The sequence below is a fragment of the Dipodomys ordii genome, unplaced genomic scaffold (genome assembly GCF_000151885.1).
Source record: "Dipodomys ordii isolate 6190 unplaced genomic scaffold, Dord_2.0 Scaffold13, whole genome shotgun sequence".
Lineage (NCBI taxonomy): Eukaryota > Metazoa > Chordata > Mammalia > Rodentia > Heteromyidae > Dipodomys > Dipodomys ordii.
In genome coordinates this window covers 23,018,563-23,033,110 of record NW_012267229.1, presented here as the reverse complement: position 1 = coordinate 23,033,110, position 14,548 = coordinate 23,018,563, and the positions used below count along the sequence as shown (strand labels likewise).

Below are 14,548 nucleotides of genomic sequence, written 5' to 3'. Positions count from 1 at the left end.
GGCCTCCAGCCTCTGCTTTCACTGTTCAAAGGAAAGAGAAATCAGTCACACAAATCAGCTTTATTTCTCAGGGCCTAAGTGTCACTTATCTTGGTAGAAAGGGCAAAGAATCGGTCAGTTAGCTTAGATCCCAAATCCTTTCCCTAACAATGGACCTGTGAAGCTCCATGAGGGAGCCTCAGAGCTGCATAGATGGTCAGAGCCAGCTTGAAACAGCTTCCAGAACAAAAAGGAATTGATTGTCAGCTCCCTCCCTCTGCTGAAGAAAGGTTTGAAGTTTTTACAAAAGTTTAAAAGTGTTTCTTAAAAAAGGGATACGAAGGTCTTGGCCCAGAGGCTGGGGTTGGAAAGGAGGGGCGGTGCCAGGACACGCTCAGTCCCATCCAGATGGCCGCAGAAGGAACGTGACCTGGCTGTTCACCTGGTAGACAGGGCCTGACCCGAGCCCTGCCCCACTGAATAAATAACATCCTGTGGTTACAGCATCTTCAAAGTGTACCTGGGCATGGTGAGAGGGTGGTGGTTATGGGGAACCTGTGGGGTGGGCAGAGAGCTTTCTGAGAAGGGGCCATGGAGGCCTCCACAGGGCTTCATAGTTTGGCCTGGCACATGGGCTCAGAGAAGAGGCTACTTGGCCAGTGCCAGGGCTCTTGTTCCGGGGGGGAGGGGGACAGCAGGTCTCTCTTCCAGCCTCTGTGGACAAAGGCAGACTCAAGATGAGGTGGTTCCATCACAACTCTCAGGTTGGTTGCTGGCCTCCTTGTCAGAAGTGCTTGCTTCTGCCTGTCCTTCTGGAGAGGAAAGGAGAGCATGTTTTCTTGGGGAACTGGAGGAGAACAGCCAAACTGATAAAAGTAGCTAAAGCTCCAGATTATGGCAAGAGCTGGACTGGGGGTGGCAGTGGCCAAAGATCATCAGCCAGCTGTCTAATATCTTAACCCAGACATGCATGGGGAGTTGCTAGTATAATAAGTCAATTGAAAGTGACGATGGTAGACAGGTGCTGGGAGCATGGGGTGAAGGGAGTTGTACGGGTTCCCCAGAGGGAGAAGGCAAATGTCAAGTCCCCAATGTGAACTGAGTGAATGGGAGTATGTTAGAAAACCATGTAGGATGCTGAGCAGGCCAGCTTAGGAGTACCAGGTGCCAGGCCTTCCTCAAGGCACCTTTAAGGGTGTTGTGACACATCCTGGATATATGTGTCTACATTACACTGTATTTAGGAAGCCTGATCCAGCTTATTACTGACAGCCTCTACCCCCTTTCTATCCAAGACAGCCAGAAACCTAGGGGGGTGGGGAGGAGAGTGGGGACAGCAGCACACAGCAACAACTAGCCCAGTAAGTTGGGGTGGAGCCTCATTAAAGCCTCACTGTGGAAGAGGTAACGGGAGGTCCTGCCATCGCTCACTATACCAGCAGTGCAGGGTGAGAGGAGGTGTTGAGGCCAGCAGGGCTTCTGAGGACCAGAAGGGTTCTACTGTGGCTAGGCTTAGAGAGTAGGAGGGGAGGAGTGAGCTGAGGCTGGACAGGGAAGCAACAGGAAACCCAAAGAAGCATTTACTCCACCCTAGGACTAAGGGCTGACCAAAGGGGCTCTTGAGTGGGGTACAGAGGAGAGGTGTCAGGGACTCTTAAAGCTGCCTTGCTAACATGGTAACTTGATGGATAGCCCCAAGAAAGCCACCCACGTTCTCAGTCTGTCCATCTCTAACAGGAGAGGGTTGCACTGCTGCTCTCCCAAAGTCTTCTGTCCTTGGAGGTCCCCCCTCCTGGCATCAAGGACCAATAACTCTAGACTGGAGCTGCACACAGAAAGCCAAGGCTACAGCCCTGTAAGGACTGTCCCCCCTGCACACAGTACACGGCAGTGTCCTGGGGGAAGAGCCAGGTCACGGGTCAGAGGATGACCCAAGGACTTGAGCTGCGCAGGGTCCTCTGGAAGGACAGGAGAAAGGGAGGAACGAGACATGTCCTAAGCTATCCCTGAGTAGATACACAGCCTTCCACCCAGGCCTTCAATCAGCCAGTGATTTCCAAGCTCCTGCCACATGCGGGCAGAACAAAGGCCCCTGCTTTCCCAGAGCTCAAATTTAAACAAATGAGCCCTTGTCCTGTGAGTCATGTGAGTGTGGAGGATGGAAGCTGTCACCCATACAGGAAGCCCCATAGAGCACCTACTATCTTCGTTGGGATGTATCCTGAAGGAGAACCAACAGGACATGCAGGTGGACTGGGGCAGGGGGAGGGGAGATGCCCTGGATGCCAGCATCCTCCAGCCTTCAGCCTGGCTGGACTCTGCCATTGACTGTGAGATGGGCCCGGTTTAAATGCAGCTGCTTCTTTGGGCAGTCTAGGAATGGGGGCCAGCCTAGAGCTGGCAGAAGCTCCCTCCCCCCACCACTGGGATGATGGAGACACTGGCTCTGACCTGCCCCCTCCAGTGCCAGCTCGCCCATGTCTCCAGCCAGCTTCCGCACGCTCACGGCCTCCGAGTCGCCTTGGATGTCAGGGACTGCATTCCGACGGCCTGTCCGGTCACAGGAGATGAAGTCCGAGTAGGAGGACTCGACCTCCATCATGCCTGTTGCATTGCTCCTTGGGCCTATGGGGACAGAAGGCAGAGGGGCAGAAGTGAGGTGGTGAAACTTTCTGACAAAATGAGATACTTAGTACTTGTTTCAAGTTTCTGTTCTGTTTGAAGACAGAACAGAAGGCACACAAAAGTACACACAGCTACTAAGTTACTGGTCATTTCATACCCACACAGCCACCATTCACATCCTGAACAGGTGTTCAGTCTTATTCTAAGAGACTGGTTAATATTTCCATATTTATCAACACCATGTGCCAGACACTGGCTGGAGCTGTGGACACAGCAGTGAACACATCGTCCCTGCCCTCACAGAGCTACTGCAGGTATCAAACTGCATGGCATCAAACCATCTAGGACTGAGGCTAAGACCAGGGTGCTCAGGGCTTCAGGGGAGAAAGCAGGACATGGAAGTGACCACCAGGATCTGACCATGGCTGACCAGGGGTCAGGAAGAGACCCATCGGTCAAGATCCAAGAACAAACAGCCATTGTGTAATGGGCAGCAGAGGAAGAACATCACAGATGACTCATGAGTGGGCCTAGAAATGTGGAGTTAGGAGACCCCTGTGGAGGCTCAGAAGTGAGAAAATGGTGGGGAGCAAAGGTGACAGTGCGCCAGATGCTGCAGGTATGGAGGACAAAACAACAGGACTGAAGTGTTTGGCTTGTGGAGACTTAGGTTCCTGTCCCCTGCCACTGTGAGGAATGATAGGAAGAGTATTTGGGGAGTGAAGTAGGTGGAAAGGTAGAGTTCTAGCTCGCCACACTGACATCAAGATGTCGGAAGCATTCCAATGGGAGAGGCAGAGTGGATCAGAGAGCAAGGAGGTTGAAGATCAGAAGAGGTGGGAAAGGGGGTTAGAAAGGAAAGATGTGAAATTAGGAATGATTGCTAACATGACATGGTTAACGGTCCTAAAAAAATCCTAGAGATAGAAGATGACCACATACACAAAGATGAGCCAGCCATGAACACTTAAGGATTATTCGGGGATCAAGATCTATGGCTTACTCTTTGGAACAAAGGCCCTACACCAATCTAAAGCTCTTAAATAAAGGCAGTAACAAAACTGTGTGAGGCAATCCCATCTATCTCCAGCAGATGGTGCGTGCTGCTTGACTTTTTTCTTAGCTGCCTCCAGAGCTAGCTGACTGGCTGCACTAGTCAGCTCAAACTTTCCCAGTGGTGGTTCCTTGTACTGGTCACAGGGTTAGGGGGATGGCCTGTTGCAATCATGACAAAAACAGTAACATCACCAAGTACAGATTACAACAATGCCAGAAACAGTACAGACAACATTTATTGTTGTGCTTTACAAATGTCACTTGATTAATGGCCATTAAGCAAGTCATTAAGTGGTATAACTTTATCACCACAACTCTCAGGCTGACTAATCTGGCTCCTGGGCTCCAGGCTCTTCTTCTACATAATACCAGCTGCCAATAGGCAGACTGTGGGCAGGCCACACCTGTTTCCTCATCTCCTGTGCTCAGAACAGCAGCTCCATGACAACAGGCATTTTAGTCTGGGTCTTCACCACCCTAGACTGAAGGGCCAACAGTGGCGGCTAAGTTCACATGCTCTGCTCCTCCTCCTCCTCCCCAAAGCTCTACTGGCATCAGTTAAAGGGTAGGTGATTTGCACTAGGGTGTGGCTCAAAAGATAGAGAGCTCACCTAGAAAGCACAAGTTCCCTCACCCCCCACCCTCCACAAATACTCTTTGGATTTCTTTTTCTTTTTTTTTTTTTTTCTTTTTTTTGGTCCGGTCATGGGGCCTGAACTCTGGGGCTGGGCGCTGTCCCTCAGCTCTTCAGCTTAAGGCTAGCGCTCTACTACTTGAGCCATAGCGCCACTTCCGGTTTTTTTCTTTTTGCTTATGTGGTGCTGAGGAATCGAACCCAGGGCCTCATGCATGCGAGGCAAGTGCTCTACCACTGAGCCACCTTCCCAGCCCCTACTCTTTGGATTTCATAAATACTCTTTTGGATTTCTACCCATCCATCCACTTGTCTACCTGCCCAACTACCCACCCACCATTCTCCCATGCACCCATTACAGGTGGGTGCCCATCATTCCTCTCCCCTTTCTCTCTCTTTGGGAACAGCAGAGACTCATTGTCAGGACTATTGGGAAAGGCCTCTGTCCCCCACACAGCACTGGCTTGCTATCTCTAGGACCTGACACCATGGGATAAAGTTGCACTCACCTAGAATGCCAGCCTTGTGCTGGCACAAGGGCTCTGCCCTTGCCCTTGCCCCGTCTGGCCTTACATGCTGCCCAGCAGAAAGGTGACTCTTTCTGTCATGGAAAGGGAATGCTGCCAAGCTCAAAACTCAATCCTGGAAAACATCTACTGAGCCAGGGTGCTGGGGCGCTCCACCCCATCCCTCAGGGAACAGCGATTCCAAACAGGTCTGGGAACTCTCCCAGCCAAAGCCTCAGTGCCTAGTTTTCTTTTTTGTCCATGTTTGTATTCTTCTCCACTCACACCCCTGCTCTTTCCAGTCAGTAGCAAAGCAAAAAATTAAAGGAAGAACCTTTAGAACTGGAAATGTGCTAGAATTTTCTGCTATTCTCAGGGGATTCTAGACTGCACTGAAGCCAGCATCAATCTTTGTTCAGTTTCACTGTTACCGAAAATGAAACCTGCCACCTCTCTAAGGAGCAGCCTAGCAAAAAACTCACCTTTTTAAATATTCATGAACCACTAAGAGAGTTTATAATAATTTTTTCTATGAAAGCAATCCAAGTTATACGTGAAATAAATGCAGAGATTCTCCATAAAGATACTTTAGGGGTTCTCATAATAGACAAGTCAAATGTCCTAAATGTACAATGAAAAAAAAATACGTATCTCTAAGCAATTTATATCCAACTGAAATATCACTTAGACACTAAAGTAGTATTCGTGAATATTTTTAAAAGACACAGAAAGCTGGGTCTGGTGGTACATGCTTGTAATCCCAGCAATTAGGAGGTAGATGTGGGAGAACCATGAATTTGAGGCCATTCTGGACTACTGAGCAAGAGCACAATAGGAGCTAAAGCTGACCTCTAAGCTATGGGGGAACTGAGGAGTCACCTCATTTCCCCAGCTTCCTTCCCTCACCCCTTCCAGATAACAAGATAAAATATGATCCCCAAGTCTCTTCAGTTCTGACATCTCATTCATTCATTCATTCATTCATGCAATCACTGTGTACTGAGTACTCTCTATTTGACAGGCACTCTGCCTGATATGGGGTTTATATTGTAGACTAACCATAAAAACTAATCTATCATAGCAGTGATGATACATGCTGTAGAAGAGGGATCCTGCCATGTGTGTGTGGGTTCTGACAAAAGTGGCAGGTGGTATGGTTGGAAGGGTCGCCTTGGGCTGGAGGGTCTCCTTAGGAAGGTGGCTTTGAGCTAAAATTACAAGAAAGGCAAATGGAGTATGATCTACACCGAGGCAACTGCCAACCAGAGTCTAACAGCTGCCATCTAACATCTATTAGCTTGAGCCCCGAGGATACTAGAGAAAGAAGCTCTTTCTTACTCACAGAGGTTTGGGGTCACTGTGGGGGTCTGGATGCTGACAGATACTCATGGAGGAAGGGAAAATCTCTGAATGAATGAAAGAGGAAGAGAAAGAGAGAAGGGAGGGAAGGAAGGATGGGAGGAAGGAAGGGAGGGAGGAAGGAAAGGAAGAGAGGGAGGGAAGGAAAGGAGGGAGGGAGGGAAGGATGGAAGGGACAAACAGAGCTAGTATGGTGGCTCAGGCCTGTAATTCTATCTACTCAGGAGGATCTTGACACTAGCCCTGGAAAAAAAAGTTCACAAGACCTTATTTCAACCAATAGAGAACTGGGTGCAAAGCCAGGCGCAGATGGCTCATGCCTATAATCCTAGCTCAAAGTGGTAGAGTGCTAGCCTTGAGCTAAAAAGCTCAGGGACAGCCCTAGACCTTGAGTTCAAGTCCCACGACTGAAAAGACTGAAAGTGGCACACATCTGCCATCCCAGCTACACAGAAATTATAAATAGGAAGATAACAATCTAGCCAGCCGAGGCTAAATTTGAGGCCTTATTCAAAAAGTAATAAGAGCAAAGAAAGCTGGAGACATGATTCAAGTGATAAAGCGACCACAATGCCCTGAGCTCAAGCCCTTGTACTGCTCAAAAATGAAAAATCAAAACAAACAAACAGGAAATGACCTTTCAAATATATTTGGAAAGCAATTTGGAGCTAAAATGGAATTTGCCTGAGTGATGAGGACTAATAGCTAGACTTGGAACAGACTGTGTAGCTTTTGGCACAGTCCAGGGGCTCTTCCGTTTACAAATCTGAGGAGTGTAGTAAAAACAGAGAGAAGTGGCTTCCTGTGGGAACCCTGCCATGCCCAGAGCAGCACCTGCCCAGCTGTGGGCTGCAGCCTCGGACCCAGGACCCAACAGCCCTGGTACCAAGGGGACACAAGGCCGCAGAAAACGTGTCCTGTCTTCCTCCCGGTCCCCAGCCTCATAACAAGTCATTTCTGAAGGAAGGGAAAGAAAGCAAAGAATCCCCAAGAAAATATACAATGCTAGTCAAACTATTTTGGAGTTTCATCTGGAGGTAAAATATCTTTGATGTTTTTGTATGAACTTCTACCGTATTCAAACTTCACAGCAAAGTAAAAACAATTATTTTGGAGTACACATTTTAAAAACTCTTACACACATTAGAAAAATCTAGTTATACTGGGCCCTGTGACAGGCCAGTGTTGTTACTTCAAACAGGGCTGGGAACAGGAATGGTGATTTAAACTCAGCAATCCACAAGTCTGTACTTCTATGGAGGTCTTTAGAATAAGGCATGATAGCCTAGCTGGACTGCTGGATGTGGTTGGTCGGGCATGCTGGGTCTCCACAGACCTCTTGCCTTCTGCCAATATCTGTACATTATCTGAACTCTGTGGGGCTCAGCTACAAAGCAAGGTTCCCAGAGAGGCAGCTTCCATCTTTGTGAAGGGAGTGGCAGGAAGGGAAAGTGAGATCACTTCCAAGCTGGCCTGCTAAAGGTCCAGGGCTGGGCTGGCCTCCGCTCTGGCTCTGCGAGTGCCAGGCTGGGTGTCTCCTCCTATCCTAAGTACAAACCAAGGGGTAAACTACCATGTTGTGTGGTATTCTCAAACCTGTCTACACATTCTTTACTACTCTTCCTCATGGACTGAAATCTTGTTTGAATCCTCTTGAATGAATTGGCCTTAGCAACTACTTTTTTCTTGAGGCACTAGAGATTGAACCGTAGGCCCTGCACATGCTAGGAAAGTGCTCTACCATTGAGTTAAACTCTCCATCCATATGGGGTTGTTTGTTTGTTTGTTTTGGGTTTGGTTTTGGTGTGGGTACTCTGGGCCTGTGAGCTTCTGCTTAGCTTTGTGCTCAGGGCTGACACTCTACCACTTGAGCCATACCTCCATTTTTGACCTTTTGAATGGTTAACTGGAGGTAAGAGTCTTCTGGATTTGTCTGCCTAGGCTGGTTTTGAATCATGATCCTCTAATCCCAGTCTCCTGAATAGCATGGATACAGGCACAAGCACTGGTACCCAGAAGCCTTTAACCTCTAACAAATAAAATGCAGTACATGCGATGCTGACGTCTAAGATGATACAAGGGACCATACACCTTCAGCCTGCCTCTCTCATGGGACACCTGCCTTTGGAGGAAATTGGAGGCTGTTAGGCTGTGAGGATGCCTCATAAGGTGAGCACATGAGGAAGGCCTCATTAGCTTATGTGGCGAGACACAGCAGGAGAGCTCTGGTTACCCCTCACTGAACCAACTCTGACAACCATCACTTGAATGAGAGATCCAAGTCAGAGTTACCTGTTCAAGTTGTCCCCAAACTCCTGACCCATATACTCCTGTGAGAGAGTATATGACTTGCTGCTGTTTATAAATATTAGGGTGCTATGTGACACAGCAGTGGATAATGAGAGCGATCTCATTACCTCCCTCCAGCTCAGTGCTTCCTCTCCAGTCCTCTGCATTACAAATAAAGCATCCTCAAATATACTACAGAGAATGAAAAGAAACAAGATAGTGTCTTAACTACATTCATTCATTCAACACAATTTTACTAATTAATTATTATGCTCTAGCTTTGACAATTGTAGAAGATGCTTTCTTTCTCCAAGGCATTATAGTCTCATTATGAAATAGGAACTCTTTTCAGTACAGATCCTGAAGGTACTTTTTCTTATTTAACCCTTACAGTGGAGAGCACTGGGATCAAAGAAGTACTATGGACCACCCAAAACCCTTCCACCTGTTGGTAACTGAATGAGGACTTGAACTTTCATTTCCTCACTGTGTTAGGTGTGTTTGGTGGTGGCTCTGTCTTGATATGGATGACACAGCATGTGTCTCATCTTTACCAGAGGACTAGCCTGTCCCCAAACCCCCAAGTCAAATAGCTACTGCCACCTGACCAAATCCACACATTAATCATTTGGAAGATAAGCACTGGAGTGACACACTAAGAACCCAGCACACTGCTTGGTGAGCAGTGCCTTGTGTTTCCTAAAAGAATGAATGAACTGTGGCGCCAGGAGAGATCCACAGTGATGTGCTCCATGGACACGGCCACTGCATGTCGCAGCTAAATGTCCTCCAGTGTCCTCTGCGTGCTGCCCCCTGAGTTTCAACGAGTGACGAGTAGCCCTCATGACAACTGAGCAAGAAGATTCTACAGACTCGGATGGCAGAAAGAAGATCCTGTGCTGCAGTGCCCTGGTTCTGCTGCCAGCAGAGAAAGACAGTCCCGTGAAACCATCGTCGTCTTACTGCTGCTCACTGCGAAGAGCCAACTTGACAGGAGACATTGTCATGTGGAAAGTAATCCAAAAAACTCTGGTTTCCTGCCCCTATCAACCTCATAGCAAAGCATATCAGAGACATGCTTGCAGCTTATTAACGAACAGTGCCGTTTATAAACTACATTAGCCGAAGAGGCCCCAAAAGCGGGGAATACAAGGGGGAGAGAGAGAAAAAAAGTTAAATTTCATTTGTCTAATTATTTCCAGAGCACTGAGCCTCCCACACGATGACTCTTGGTGAGAAAGCCTCCCCGGGGGATGGCAAGAGGGGTCAGGATGGGGATGGCTACAGGAGTCTTTGTACAGGATGAACAGGAGCTCAAACTGACTGTGGTGACAAAGGCACCAGTGTGAATACACCGAATTGTGTATTGTACCCTGAAAGGGGAAACTCTGTGATACATGACTTCTATTTCAATTAAGCTGTAAGACAGGTCTTATCTGAATTATAGTGGAGAGAAGTTCCTCCCCTTCTCAATGAGTGCTAAGCACTACCACGTAGGGGTTTTGGCTGTAACACAGCACTGTTTAGTATCACAACCTACAAGGCTGTGTGCCCTTCACACAGTCCATTTTCTTTTTCTTTTCCTAAAAATGCCCTTTACTTTCATCCTAAAGCTGGAAGTTTAAGTTCGCATGCTTGAGTCATATACCACTCAATGATTCAGTGGCTGAGTGATCACTGGCAAGTTACTCAAGCTCTCCATGCCTCAATTTCTCCACATCAACCTAAGGGTGTATTATGAGGATTAAATGCACACAGCATTTAGTGGTATACCTGGAGGTAGAAGCCAGACTGAACCTTAGCTATCCTTGATGTTCTTAGTGTTGCTGCTTATAGCACCTTTCTGCGGACTCCCTCCAGAACCCCACGTAGCTCAGAGCATGTGCAATGTTCAGTTCAGTGAGATGAAACAAGGGCTCAGTGGGCTATGCAATTTCACAACTGGACTCTGGAACATTGCATAGGGAAATACTAGGTAACCTGTTCTCAGTTCACCCCTAAACAGATTCACCCAAGGCCAAGTTCTATCTACCCAAATCCTAGCATGTAGGAGACTGTGTCCAAGTGACATATGCACTTTGGCTTCTACATCTCCTAAAGTCAGCGATAAATTTAAGTAGCAGAACCAAGGTCATTGTCTAGAAAATGTGTATGGGCATGTGTGTGCAAAAGCGGCTCAGGCCTATAATCCTAACTACTCAGTAGGCTGAGTTTTGAGGATAGCGGTTCAAAGCCACCCCCAGGCAGGAAAGTCCATGAGACTCTTTTCTCCAATAAAAACCACCAGAAAACTGGAAGTGAAGCTGTGGCTCAAGTGGTAGAGTGCTCACCTTGAGCTGAGAGCTCAGCACAATGACCAGGCCCGGAGTTCAAGCATGACCAACCAAAGAGGAAAAAAAAAAAAAAAGCTGTGCCCATGATCACAGGGTCCTTGAATCCCACAACCCCTCATTTAAAACCACAGCATTTGGCTCTCAGCCCTTCCACTGAAGCTGGAACAGAAGGCTGGCCCTCTACAATTAGCCTTGGCCAGAAAACAGCCCTGGGGATTCCCAGGGGCCTTGAGTCAGAAAAGGATTCAAGTCTCATGGCTTGGGAAAGTACTGGAGAGAAAGGCCCAGAGGTCTTGCTGATAAGCAGCTGGGGAGTCCCACCCTCCAGGCAGCTCCCCGCCCCCAGTGCCCCGGGCTCTGCTGGCTGTGAAAAGTCTTAGCAGAGGGGCTGGAGACAGGGAATCAAAGGAGCTGAATCCTCTCACATACACACCCCACCAACAACAACTTAAGAAATAAAGATGGAGGGCTCTGCCCCAGCTGTAAGGAGATGAAGTTGAGAGTCAGAGGGCACAGAACAGAGCCTGTGTGAAGCAGGGATCCACACACTTCTAACTCTGTGATGTTGGGTCAATCACCCAATGCCTCTGAGCCTTGTTTTCTCCATTTATAGGGGAAAAAAAACAACAATTTCCACATTGTTGGGTTGTTGTAAGAGTAAAGAAAATACACAAATAATTTTTGCATGTTTTCCTTCTAGAAAACTGGAGAAGTAAGGACGGGAGGAAGTACAGGGTGACAGTTGAAAGTTCACAACCTCAAATTAAACCAGTTCAACCTCTTCATCTGTGGAATGAGGATGATAATACTTTCTGTGAAAGGTGGTCCTAGGGTTAGCAACAATAAAAATATAATGCCTTGGCTCAGACAACAAGATACGCAACAAAAGTGGTGGTAGTTACAATCAGAAAAGAGAAGCTAAATTCAAGAGGTGGTTTTGGGTAGTTGAAAAAAATAAAAGGTATGGAACTACAAAAAAAAAGAAAAGAAAAGAAAGAGAGAAGGAAGGAAGGAAAGAATTGGAGAAGGGAAGGGAAGAAAAAGGAAGGGGAGGAGAAGGGGGAAAAAAAGAGGAGAAGAGGGGAGGGAAAACTATGGTAAAGTCATGGCTTTGCCACTTTCCTGCTTTGGTATTTTGGCAAATGCTACAACTTCCAAGAGCCTCGGGCTTCTACTCAGAAAAACACAGATAACAAAGAGCAGTTACCTGATGAGATACTGACACTGGGTGTAAAAGTATGACCCATGTTTGACGCAAAAGCATTTACTTGTGTGCTACAAGTACAAACCACTGTCTTAAGATAACAAGGTAGCTCAGAGGTTCAGAGATAGCTTCCAGTAAACTGGACAAATTTCTAGATCAATTTCAGTTTTATTGAGGTACAATCAAAAAGTAAAAATTGTATATATTCAAGGTATACAATGTGATAATGTGGTGTTTGAATATATGTATATACTTCAAGATACTTGTCACAATCAAGGTAATTAATATCCATCTCCTCACATAATTACCTTTTTTTGTGGTAAGAACATTTAAGTTATACTTCCTTAGAAAATTTTAAGTACAGACTATTATTCATTACAGTTATCAAACTGTAATGTACCTTAGGTCTCCAGAATTGATTTATCTTATAACTGCAAGTTTTTATCTTTTCATTCCCCCAGGCCCCTAGTCCCTGGTAACCACCCTTTTATGTTCTGCATCTGCTTTAGATTCCACATAAAAGTGAAACCATTCAGTGTTTCTTTCTCTGTATGGATTATTTTACTGAGGATAATATCTTCCACATTTCAACCATGTTTCAAATGGCAGGATTTCCTTTGGTTTTAAGGCTGAAATAATAGTCCATTGTATATACATTGCAACATTATATATTTACCTGTCAATGGACACTTAACTTGTTGTTTCCATATTCTGGTTACTATATATAAAGTTGCAATGAACATAGTAGTTCAACTGGAAGTTGATGGCTAATGCCTGTAATCTCAGTTATGTGGGAGGCAAAGACTGGTAGGCCAGTAAAGGCAAATAAGTTCAAAGACTCCATCTCAACATCTATGTCATAGTGCATGTATGTCATTATAGGAAGATCATAATCCAAGCCAGCCAGGGAAAAAATTAATATTCTGTTTGAATAATAACTAAAGCAAAAAGGGCTGATTTCAAGAGGTTAAACACTTGTCTACCAAGTCTGAGGTCCTGAGTTCAAACTCCAGTAATGAAAAAAATATATGTAACACATATATATTATGTATGTAACTAAATAGTCAGAAGCAGGATTCTATATCATATAGTAGTTCTATTTTTTTTTGTCAGTTGTGGGGCTTGAACTCAGGGCCTGGGTGCTGTCTCTGAGCTCAAGGCTAGTGCTCTACCACTTGAACCACAGAGCCACTTCCAGTTTTTTGGTGGTTAATTAGAGATAAGAGTCTCATGGGGACTTTCTCTGCCCAGGCTGGCTTTGAACTGTGACTCTCTGATCCCAGCCTCCTCAGTAGTTAGGCTCCAGCCACAGGTGTCTGGCTATTTTTAATTTTGTTGGGACTTTTGTTGTATAATCCAACTTGAGTTCAAACATGCAATCCTATAGCTTCCACAATGCCCAGATAGTTTAAATTTTTTGACAAACTTCAATATTCTATCATTCCTACCAATAATGTACAAGGGTGTACTCTCTCCATGTCCTTCTCAACACTTTTCATTTGACTTCTTTTCTGTCTGTGCCAGTATAGGGTCTAGGTATTCTTCCTGAACTTGTTTGCTCAACCCTGGGTGTTCTACCACTTGAGCCACAGATCCATTTCTGGATTTTTGGTTGTTAACTGAAGGTAAGAGTCTCATGCATGAACTTTCCTGCCTGGGCTGGCTTCGAACCATAATCATAAGATGTTAGCCTGCTAAGTGTTAGATCCAGCTGGGAGAAACAGCTCCTTCCCTTTGCTCTCTCTCCAAGCATCTCTGCACACCTCCATCTCGAGGTGGCTGGCAGTTTAGTTTCCCCTAATAAACTCTCTTCTGCCTGAACCACATGGAGGTCTCCTTTTAGCAACCAAAACACTGAGTAGCTAGGATTATAGGCATGAACCACTGGTGCCCAGCTTCTTTTGACTTTTTGATATAGTGCTTTAATATGTGAGTTAATATCTCATTGCAGAGTTAGTTTACATTTCCCCAACAATTGATTATGTCAGCACCCTTTCATGTACCTGTTGGCTGTTTGTATGTCTTCCTTAAAACCTGTTTAACAGATTTAAACCTTTTGCTCATTTTTTTAATTGAGCCATATGAGTTCCTTATTTATTTTGGATTTAACCTCTATTGCAGGAAAGCTTTTTAAGTATTTTCCTCATTTTTCTGGTTGCCTCTCATTTTGCTGATTATTTCCTTTGTTGTGCAGAAATGCTTTTGTTTGGGGGCTGGGAAGGTGGCTCAGTGGTAGAGCACTTGCCTTCCATGCTTGAGGCCCTGGGTTCGATTCCTCAGCACCACATAAGAAAAAAGCCGGAAGTGGCGCTGTAGCTCAAGTGGTAGAGCTGCTAGCCTTGAGCTGAACAGCTGAGGGACAGTGCCCAGGCCCAGAGTTCAGGCCCTATGACCGGATCCCCCCAAAAAAAGAAATGCTTTTTTTTTTTGGTCCGGTCATGGGGCCTGAACTCTGGGCCTGGGCGCTGTCCCTCAGCTCTTCAGCTCAAGGCTAGCGCTCTACCACCTGAGCCATAGCACCACTTCCGGCTTTTTTCTTTTTGCTTATGTGGTGCTGAGGAAT

General features: G+C 46.2%; 1 protein-coding gene across 3 annotated transcripts in view; it reads right to left on the bottom strand.

Moving 5' to 3' along the window:
• Positions 1 to 45: 45 nt before the first annotated feature.
• The window catches only part of Pkig (protein kinase (cAMP-dependent, catalytic) inhibitor gamma), a 75,431-nt gene continuing 60,928 nt past the window's right edge, over positions 46 to 14,548 (bottom strand). For all 3 annotated transcript variants that reach the window (XM_013011129.1, XM_013011127.1, XM_013011128.1), the window contains 2 exons: positions 2,431 to 2,604; positions 46 to 791 (listed from right to left, as the gene is read on the bottom strand). In XM_013011129.1, the coding sequence (XP_012866583.1) occupies positions 712 to 791; positions 2,431 to 2,581 (231 nt within the window). In that variant the 5' untranslated portion in view covers positions 2,582 to 2,604 and the 3' untranslated portion in view covers positions 46 to 711. The remainder of the gene's footprint in view (positions 792 to 2,430; positions 2,605 to 14,548) is intronic.